At 39.1% G+C, this 11,019-nt stretch overlaps 1 protein-coding gene across 2 annotated transcripts in view; it reads right to left on the minus strand.

The window, feature by feature from the left end:
* Nucleotides 1-11,019, minus strand: part of LOC135216783 (enoyl-CoA hydratase EchA19-like) — a 346,923-nt gene that overhangs the window by 241,393 nt on the left and 94,511 nt on the right. The window contains exons 3-4 of one of the 2 annotated variants that reach the window (XM_064252275.1): nt 4,052-4,214; nt 2,304-2,446 (exon numbers count right to left, since the gene is read on the minus strand). In XM_064252275.1, the coding sequence (XP_064108345.1) occupies nt 2,304-2,446; nt 4,052-4,097 (189 nt within the window). In that variant the 5' untranslated portion in view covers nt 4,098-4,214. The remainder of the gene's footprint in view (nt 1-2,303; nt 2,447-4,051; nt 4,215-11,019) is intronic. The other variant, XM_064252267.1, reaches the window with a different exon arrangement.

Below are 11,019 nucleotides of genomic sequence, written 5' to 3' on the forward strand. Positions count from 1 at the left end.
ACAGTTGATGATCCCGAAACTGTTTTGGAACCAGATCTTGACGAGATCATTGCACTCGGCAAGTCCATGGGGCTGGGCGTCGACGAGGACGACATCAACGACCTTCTCGAGGAGCACCAAGAGGAGCTTATGACGGATGACCTGAAGGAGTTGGAGGCCATGCAACTTAACGTCGTTCAAGAGGAGTTCTCTAGCAGCGGCGAGGAAGAGGAGGAGGAGCCTATGACAACGGCAGAAATTAAAGATATTCTAGGCGCTTTTCATAAAGTGCAATTGTTTATCGAAAAAAAGACACCCCGAAAAGGCTCACACAGGTCGTATGCTTGCGCAGTTCAATGACGTTTGCTTGAGTCGTTTCAGGAACATTGTGAAAAGTAGGCAGAAGCAATCTTCCTTGGATCGTTATTTTTTAAAGAGGCCTTCAGCATTAGCAGGAGTAAGCAAAAAGGAAGAAACCAAGTGATAAAAAAAACAGAAAGTTGAAAGCAAAACGGAAGAACCAAGTGATGAAAAACAGAACGTTGAAAGCGGTGGTGAAGTTGAAATTCTGTAAAAAAAAAAAAAAAAAAAAAAAAAAAAAAAAAAAAAAAAAAAAAAAAAAAAAAAAAAGCCTACGTAAAAGTAAAAAAAAAAGTTAAAAATAAAAAACAAGAAAAAATTTTTTTTTTACATAATTTCTAGATTTTTGTAAGTTAAGTGTTACAGTTTTGTTAAGGTGTTTCGTAAATTTTAGTTTTATGGTTTTCCTTAAATTTTTTATGTGTTTTCGTAAAGTTAAGTGTACGTACGTACGTACGTTATCTGCCGTTTGTCCTCCTCCTCCTCTGCCGCCACTATCGGAGATAGCCTCACTCGAAAGGTAAGCTTCCACATTTTACATTACAGTAATAATATTTCTTGTACACTAATATACACTTTATTTACAGGTTTTGGATTTTTAGTCTTAATTTAGGTATTGAATGGTCCAAATTGTTGTAGTATTTCATCGTTTATAGGTCAATTTAGCTTTATTATGAAATTTAATGGGGTGTTTTTGGAGGGCTTGGAACGGATTAGCCATTTTACATGTAAAATGTGTTCCAAGATACGAAAAACTCATTATACGAAGGCCGCCTCGGAACGGATTAATTTCGTATCTCGAGGTACCACTGTATCTCCATCTTCGTCTCCATAGAAAGCATCCTCTTCTTTCCGTGAACTTCAGCAACATTCTTAAAACCCATGGCTAATAACATAAGTAATTAAGTTCACAAACAACACGATAAAGTAACGAAATGGTCGAGGAACACCTTTATGTAGATGCATGATGGGACAGAAGCTGACCAATAGGAGAGCAGGATCTTATGGCAGTGACTAGCATCAGGAACTAATGGGAGAGAGGGAGGATGGTGGCGAGTCTACTGATTTGGCGGCGCGCAAGTTTTAAAATTGTTCTCGGCGGCCTGGGCGAATCTCGGACTTTACAGTACATACACACTTTCACAACCTGAATTATTTTCGTACACAGAAGCAAAAAAATCTCTGTCTTTGCCTTCGTAACCTACATTTTTTGTATGTAGGGACTTTTATATGTAAGGATATGACTGTAAATATCGAGCTTGGTCTACCAAAGCTAACATTGCCACATCTGTGGTGGAAGGAATGAATCGTGATTTTCTCTCAGCCACTGTAAAACAGGATAAAGTTCCTGCCTGCATTGAGATCATAATATTACAGCACTGTACTACCAACAACGGCACCAACCAACTATGAAAGTGTTCTTTTTATTAGTCAGTCTATTTATGGAGCCCCAGTGGGATGAACAAGGCTACACTGTCTAAAATGACAATATTCAACACTGACACAGATGAAACAATGAAATCAATCAGTTACCTACCACTCAATAAGCAAGGTAAGAAGACTATAATATTCTCAGCCAATAAGATGAAGTGTTTCTTCTGCTGGTATTGAGGACTAAACAAAAGAAGCATCTTTAAATTCTTTTATAGTTGAAACTCAGCATTTGGATAAATGCAAACAACCTTTATTACAGTATTATAAATATCAAACCAAAATGCATCAAATATGCACAAAAGGGGCATCTTTAAATTATTTTATAGTAGAAACTCAGCATCTGGATAAATGCAAACAATCTTTGCTATTATTATAATTATCATTATGAATCAAACCAAAATGCATAAAATATGCACATTCAACACCTGAAAGACCCTCTTTGGATCTGTCATGCAGATTAATACAGGGTATTTCCAAAAAATAATTTGAAAAATCAAAATATCAATTAAAAAAATGTTAATCAACCATACCATAGGACCACGGCCATAGGAAAACAGGTCAGTTGGAGGGCTTTCTCCAAGTTCCTTCAAGTCATACCCAGAGCAAAAGTTTCCTCCTACACCATACAGAACAGCTACTTTTGATGAAGGATCACTTTCAAAATCTTCAGTTGCTGTAAATATGACATTTATGAGAAAATACACACATTTATGCTGTAATTTGGGGAAACTACCTATGTCTAAATGATGGGGAGAGCAGAACTGATTAAACACTACTCCAAAGAGAAAATAAACTATTAAAAAGCTAATATTTCAAGATAAAATATATTTTTTGGATGCATACTGGCTGTTAAATTTACTTTGCATCTTTGTGCTGTTACAATTGGCACTCACAATAAATCAAAGAATAATGCTTGGCTGACCCAGATGGACTGACTGTAATCACCTGTTCCCACCAAGTGGTGTTGGAATGTTGACATTCCTGTTAGATGTCTTCATAACCACCCACTAAGATGTGGCGAGGCTGGGTGGGTTTCCATTTCACAATAGGAAGGTATCCAAATAATTCATTTTATCTTTAAAATTTTCATTATTTGGGATAAATCTTACCTGCTGTTAAAGTTAGCTGACTTCCACACTGAAAGAGGTTTTTGGGTTAGTGCAGCCAGAGAACATCCACTCACCCAAGCAAACTAAAAGCTTTTTAAAAGTGAAGAAACTTCTACATTTTTTTCTGTTGTGCGATCCTTCCTGGTAAGTACAGTGGACCCCCCGTATTCGTGTTCTCCGGATTCGCGGACTCACACATTCGCGGATTTCTCTCAGGAACGTTTCCCTGCATTATTCACGGAAAATTCACGCATTCGCGGTATTTTTCTATGAGAAATATCCACAAATTCCTGGTTTTTGTTATCAATTTCATCATAAAATGCACTTTTTGTGATAAAACCATTAAAAAAACCAAGTATGAAAAATTTTAATGGTTTTTTTAAGTTTTAACTAACAAAATAGGCTGTTTTTAGCCTTTTTATAGGGATTCCAAACATTCACGGATTCTAGCTATTCACGGGGGGTCTGGTACGCATCCCCCGCGAATACAAGGGGACCACTGTACTGCATCAGACGGTGGATCCACAGCAGGGTGTAAGGTCCTCTGAGGATCCTTACAGGAAAAGGAACTCTAGCTTACAGAGTACTAGTGACTCACATGACAGAATCAAAAGCCCATAATTAAGAGTCCAAAACTAAAGACAATGACTACCTTCATATATGAATGTATGTTCCTATACACTAATGTGTACTTTCAAGCTCCCCAAACTAAGCACCAGTTCCAAGCAAACAAAAGATACAAAAATATATAAATTCTCATAATAAAATCTATTATTTGGATACTTACCTACAGTTAAAGTTAGCTCATATCTCCGCACCTACAGGCGAGTCAGCTTTCAAACAAACGAAGAAGATTTCTTAGCTAACCTGGAAGACTATCTAGTCACCTGTTCTCCACCAGGTCAGTTAGAATATTTTGGCTCTACTTAGAATTCTTCTTGAGAGCCCACTAAGTGTGGGGAGGCTGGGTGGGGTCTACTTTAACAGTAGGTATGTATCTAAATAATACATTTTATTATGAAAATTTATATTATTTGGGATGAATCTTACCTACTGTTAAAGTTGGCTGATTCTCACATTGAGAAAAGTGGATATGTAGTGCAGCTAAACAAATTCCTCTCAGCCAAGCGAGCTAAGAGGTTCTTTTCTGAAACCCAAAATATTCTTACCTGGTCTGGAATCCTTCCTGGATAACACTGCTGCCAGAGGGTGCATTCCATTCAGTGCAAGGTTTCTCACGTGCGTGCAGTCAAGAGCAGCCTTATGGAGAAAACTACTTCATTTTCAGTAAGAATGAATAGAAGTGGCATGGTGAGACCCCTGTGCCGTGGTCTGAAAGTCCAAAAAATGACAGTTAAGTACAAATAAATACCTATGATACAAAGGTATGCTCCTGTACAACAAATGTATACCTTCATACTCCCCAGAAAACCAACACTCAGGATTAAAAACAGAGCCAAAAAGATTGCTTTCTTTCGGTTCAGGAAAAGACTTTATGTGCTATTACTAGAGGGCTAAGGACTTTACAATTTTCAAAGACAATATCTATATCTTTAAGATATCTTTAAGATATGAGCAGCAAAACCTGAATAGCACTTCCACTGTGCCACATTAATTACATCTTCATGAGACAAATTCTTCAAAAAACTAAGACATAGCAACCACTCTTACACTATGTATTATATTTACCTTCAATAAAGGTAAAAGATCTGGATTTAGTTTTCCATGCGCTAGTCTTGTTAAATGCTTAAAAAAAGACATCGCATTCTTAGATAAAGGAGCGTTAGGTTTTCTAAAACTATGAAATAAATTATTAATTCTGCCCCTCACAGGCTTTAATCTATCTAAATAAACCTTAACAGATCTAAAAGGAATCTTAAAAGATCTAACGGGACAGAACAAAGCCTCTTCTTCATTCCCCACCAAAGAGATTAAATTTGGAATTCTAACAGTTCCAGGTAGAGGTTTGACTTCGACATCATTCTTAGCCCTGAACAAATGCACAAATGATAAAACAGCATCTCCTTTACAAAAGCCTACCTTACTTGAAAAGGTTTGTAACCTGCACACTCTTTGTGCTGTCGCTAGCACTACAAAAGAGTTTTCTTGGTCAGAAACTTCAAAGAAGCAGATTCCAAAGGCTCAAACCGATCTGCAAATAAAAATATTAAAACTACATCCAAATTCCATGAAAGAAATTAATACTGTATTCTGGGGACTTACATCTCAAACAATCTCAATACCTCATTAAGGTCTGGATTGTTAGAGATTTCCGTGATACTTTTGTAAACCCCCTCGCTTGGAGGAGACAGTTGAGAGCCTCCAAGCGGTAAATGCATCATGCAGAGGCTTTGGTGGAACTGCATGGAATTCAGTTGGCTGAGTTGATTCTTCCGTAACAGAAGAATACAAGGGAAATCATTCTCACAGAGGCCATCATGGAGTACTAATCATTCTGCAATGGTATGATTACTGAAACTTCTTTTAACACTTTCCTTATTACTGCACACGGAGGAAAAGCATGCGTACTTATTTGGGTTGGAACAATCTTGAAGAAATGCATCTACTCTCCAAGCCTGAGGGTCCTGGCATGGAGAGCAATACAGTGAAGTTTCTTGTTCATCGATGTCACAAACAAGTCCACATTTGGTGCTCCCCATAGACTCCACAGCGACCGGCTGACTTGCGGATGCAATGACCATTCTGTGGGTAGGACTTGTCCTTTCCTGCTCAATTGATCTGCCAAATCATTGTTTTTCCCTGGTATGAACTGTGGAACCAAAACTATGTTCCTGGCTTTTGCCCAAAGAAGCAACTTCTCGACTATCAGAAACATTGACTTCGATCTCGTGCTACCCAGGTCTCTGATGTATGCCAAAGAGGTGCAATTGTCTGAAAATATCACAAGTATTACCTTTCCTTTAGCTAAGTGTTCGCACTGAAGGAGGGACTTATACCACCAACAGTTCTAGATTTTTTATGCGCAACTCACCTCTCTTATGGTGACCATATCCCAGACATCTGATGGACTCCCAGGCATGCTCCCAGGCCTGTCACTGAATTGTCTGAAAACAAGATTAGGTCTACACTTGCTACACCTAGGAATGACCCTGTTCCCTGTTTGTGACAATCCTTCCACCATTCTAACATCTCCCAAAGACTTACTGGGACCAAAATTATATGGAAGTCTGATAGGGACGTCCTGTCCCAAGTTTCTCTCAAGTAGAGCTGAATTGGCTGCACCCTGAGCCTTACTAACCTGACAAATCTTTCCAGAGATGCCATGTGTCCCAACAGAGGCAGCCATTGTCTTACTGGAAGCTTCCTTAACAGGTGATATTTTCCTAGCAGCTATAAAAAAATTGCCTGCCCGTTTCTCTAATGGAAAAGCCTGAAAACTGCGAGTCTATCCTCATACCTAGATAGAGAATGGACTGAACTGGAATCCGGGCAGACTTCTGAAAGTTTATCAAGATGCCCCAGCTATTGAGTTAGGTAAAGTTACAGACTCTTGGCCCTCAGAATTCCATTGACAGAGTTGGCCAACCTTTGCCAGTTGTCTAAATTCAGCAGATTTCTCATTCCTAAAAGGTGACACCACTCTCCTACTGGTGCTGAAATCCTCATGAATACCTGAGGTGCTGTACACAGGCCGAAGCAAAGAGCTCTAAACTAAAACACTTTTCCTGCAAATACAAAATGCAGGAACTTGCATGAATGAGGATTTATAGGAACATGGAAATAAGCTTCTTGCATGTCCTCCAAAATCTTCCAGTCTTTCTTCTGAAATACCGTTAGCACTGTGCTAGACGATTTCACGGAGAATGGGGACAGATGAATAAATGTGTTGAGTCTTGACACATCCAGTACTGGGCGCCATCCTCCAGACACCTTGGGCACTAGAAAAAGGCGATTGTAAAACCCCACAAGATTCCTGACACCTGCTATATTGCTTTCTTCTCTTTAGCAGTGATACCACCTCTTTCTGAAGTATATAAGAAACTTTTCCTGCTGATGAAGATAAAATGGAAAAGCAATTGGAGATGATGACAAAGGAGGAGACAAAGAAGGAATTACATAGCCTTCCTTCAGTGCCTCCACCACCCAAAGTTCTGCTCCTAAGTTTCTCCAAATATGCCAGACGACCCTGCAGTCAGACTCCTACTGGAACCTGAGGGCATAAAGCTTAACTTTTCTAAAACCCTTAGAAGTTTTCCTTTTACTGAAGCCTGATAAGGACCTACAAAAGGGCTTGGCAACTGAAGACAAGTCATGAGACAAGGAAGGACAAATCTTGATGGAAGGGCCAGAAGGAAAAGAAGGAGCATGTCTTTCATTGCCTGCCTTAAAAGATTATCAGATAAATAACCTATTGTCCTGTAAGGAAATATCCTCCCTTATTGCCTCAAATAGAGACAATTCAGAAAGCAATTCAAAGGGGAAATCAAAACGGCAGCTATCTTTTGAGTAGGAGAGACCTTAGGCAAAAGATAAGAGCACAATTGTTCTTTCTTTTTCAAGACTGAGTTAGAGAAAGCATAAGAACATTCTTCTGATGTGTCCAAAATAGCCTTGTCCAAAAAGGTAAAAAATTCTAATGAATCCTCCCAAACTCTGATACCCGCTGGCACCAGAAAGTCTTTAACCTGGCACAGAGAGGTGGCATGAGTACTACGCAAAAACTCGGCAAAAGACAATACTTCAATAGTTCTAAACAAAGACTTGCACAAAGCCTCTACCTCTGCATAGACCAAAGCACCTTGCCAGTCACAAGAGCACATCTTTTCATAGGATCAAGACAAGCAAGAAAATCAGATTCATCGACTGTGTCATAAGAAGCAGATCTCCAAGACTTCTTAAACCCAGGAAGACTAGACTGGCAGACTTAAAGGAAGTTGTGTGTGTCAGATACAAGATATTTTGTTAAAATGTGCACTAATTGAAGGAGAAAGCTAGAAGATAACAGAGACATAATCTCTACAGGACTTCTTTTACAGAAAGTCTTTCCTCCACTAAATGACAATAAAGAGAGGAGCAACATTCCACAAAGCGCTGAAAGACCGAAGAGGACTTTTCCAACTCAAACTCTTCCATCAGTTGCGGATTCAGGGTGACAGCAGTTGACTACTCGCAACGAAATTCCGAATTGATGGGTGGGGAGACTGCAGGAAGAGTAGCCTGCAGCTGTGTCTACTAAAGAAAACACAAGCCAGCAAAGCAGAAGACGAGGCGCTACAAGGCATTAAAAAAAACGGGACTTGTAAGGGGTTTGGAGGAGAAGACTCGTTGACACCGAACTCCACCACTTCGTCCAAGTGCATCTAAACTGGCTTGGGAACATTCCCAGACGACAAGACACATATTCAGAAAGTAAAGCAGCTAGAATAGCATCTGGTTTGGAAACAACAGTCTAACCTGTAACTACAGTAGGAGGAGAGAGAGAAACATTACCCGAGTCAAAAGGAGACTCTCCAATAACAGAAGACAGAGGAATAGCCAAGAAAGATTTAGGCGATGTAGAAGCAGACAAAATAGTTTCAACGATTGATTGAATCAGCATACACTTATTGGTTCTGGCAACCTCATTACTAGCTATCGATGACAGCAAAGTCGAAATATTGTGTGAAGATTTATGCTTACCAAAGAGATCTTTCAACAAGCGTGTTTAACAGGACTGAGACCAAGAAAAAGGAGAAGTAGGAGTCAGAGGAAACAGAACCCCAATGCCCTGAGAACCAACCTGGCTCCTTGGCAGCGGACTGTTCCAAGTATTGCAGGGCAGTCCTAGGCTCGGCTACATATGGGCAAGGGCACCGACATCTTACCTGTGTGAGGGGAACACGAAAATGATCATACTCTATGGAGGACTCAAATGCTTCTTTATCATAAATTCAGTCAAACCTTTAACAGATTCTAAAATAAACCTTGCATCCTGTTCTAGTTTCTTGATATGCTTTTCCTGAACTGAAAGGGGAATGCAAGATGGAGCTAAAGAGGAAGTGTCAGTCCTAGCTATATTATTTGGCCTAGCAGAGGTAAAAGTCATAGGCTGAGTAGAGCTAACTACAGATGAAGGCCCACCATGAAGGGGAGAAAAGGCAGGTTTATGCCCCTGTCCTAACTTTTCCAATATCTGACACTTTTAAGCATAAGGTCCTGAGGCCAATCCCTCCCTTCCTAATACATATCTAATTTCTAGATCACACTCTGTACCCTTGCAGTGGGTACAAACATTATGTAGATCTACCTCAAATTTCGGTATCCTGCTTACACACTAATCATTTCTACATAACCTGATGTTAATTGCTTTGCTTTCGGTGGAAGACATCCTAGGGAGATTAAAATTACAGTACTGTGACAGGAGAAAACAGCCAAAATTCACAAAATACCAACAATCACCTAAACCCAATGGTGGCTAGGGGAATTCTGACTATGGCTGAAACATTTGAACAAACTGTTGGAGAACAGGTAAACAAGTCAGTCTTCTAGGTTAGCCATGCGATCTTCTTTATTTCTTTGAATGCCAACTCGCCTATCAGCATAAAGATATAAGCTAACTTGAACAGTAGGTAAGAGTCATACCAAGTAAAGGAAGATGCTCCCATACAGTGCTCCCCCACTCTTACGTGGAAATAGCTTCCAGAACCTACCACAGAAATGTAAAATCCTCGGAAATGCAAAAATTCCTTATAACTGTCTATTTTAACCTTTCACAGCTTAATTTCATAGTTCAAAGAAAAATATACTTTAAATTATCATACTAAAACAATTTAATATAATTTTAAACAAAAATATATCCCCAGCCATAATCCAAAAACATCCCTAGTTATCTTAGATTAGCAACTTTTTACAACTGTTACTCTTAAGTTACGTCCCTTAAAATGTTTATAACAATGATTAACTCATTTTAAAATATTAATATTAATGTAAACAACAAAATATCTTTAAAATATTTAATACAAATTAAATAAATCTTTAATACGCCCCCTAAAATGCTTATAACAATGATTAAATCTTTTTAAAATATTAATATTAATGTAAACAGCAAAATGTCTGTATAATGTTTAATACTAATTAAATAAATCTTAAATACAAATTAAATAAATGTCTTACAAAAAGCTTGAGAACTAATCAAGTTGCCCTAGTACTGTATACATAACATTAGCCCTTTTCTCTCATGTATTGAGGTCATAAAACATCTAAAACTATTATTAGTCCGCTTTTTTTTTTAGAAACACTGTTTATTCACTAATTACTGTATTTTTTCCTATTTTATTCATGACTGAATGCAGATTTTCTGTACAGTATACTCTTCTTCAACAATCTTTACAGCAATATCATTTCAAATACATCTTGAGGCCGAAACAAACATCGGAGATTCAAGACCGGGCATGTTGTAACAGCTGAATTACAACTGAATTACAGTGTTATTATGCTCAAGTCCCAATGTGCCGTCACAGGCGTCTGGTTTGATGACGTCCAGCAAGTTATGGCGACAACTAGCTGCTGCATGTAGTTGTCACAGTCGAGCCACGACATTTGTCAAAAGTCGCCATGTCATGCCAACATAAGAGCGTCATTATCCCCTTTCGACTAACATAATGTGATCACAACAGACGGAAGTACCACTCTTGACGTACAGTGTTCATTACAATATACGCGATATACTTGGCAACTTGCGCAGTAGGGGTATGCAGTAGTCACATTGTGACATGTGCGTCCCCAGCTATAAAAGGCAGCATCCCAACCATCAGGTCAACATTCTACCTTGACCTCTTGTGACCTCCACTGCTTTCTTGGCTGTGCCTTTTGTTAGATAATCAATGATACCACAAAACGTTATGAAGGTTGTGAGGAAGAAGGTTGGGGCATATAAGGACCAGTGAAGCCAAGTACATCTGCAGCAGCCGCCCACAGCCATAGTTCAACTGACCCCCCGTCAGTTCCTTCAGCATTTTAGCAAAGATTCATCTCAGTCAGTGTCATTTGTTCCAACTGACATTGAGGAGGAAAAAGTCACGGACTTACACTCAGAGGTGGATATCCTTGGTAACGATGAGGGGTCGACCACAGATGCAGAGAGGCCAGCGAGGGATCTGAGCAGCTTTGTAGGAAGAAAACTTCTATCAGATTCCCA

The sequence above is a fragment of the Macrobrachium nipponense genome, chromosome 19 (assembly GCF_015104395.2).
Source record: "Macrobrachium nipponense isolate FS-2020 chromosome 19, ASM1510439v2, whole genome shotgun sequence".
NCBI lineage: Eukaryota > Metazoa > Arthropoda > Malacostraca > Decapoda > Palaemonidae > Macrobrachium > Macrobrachium nipponense.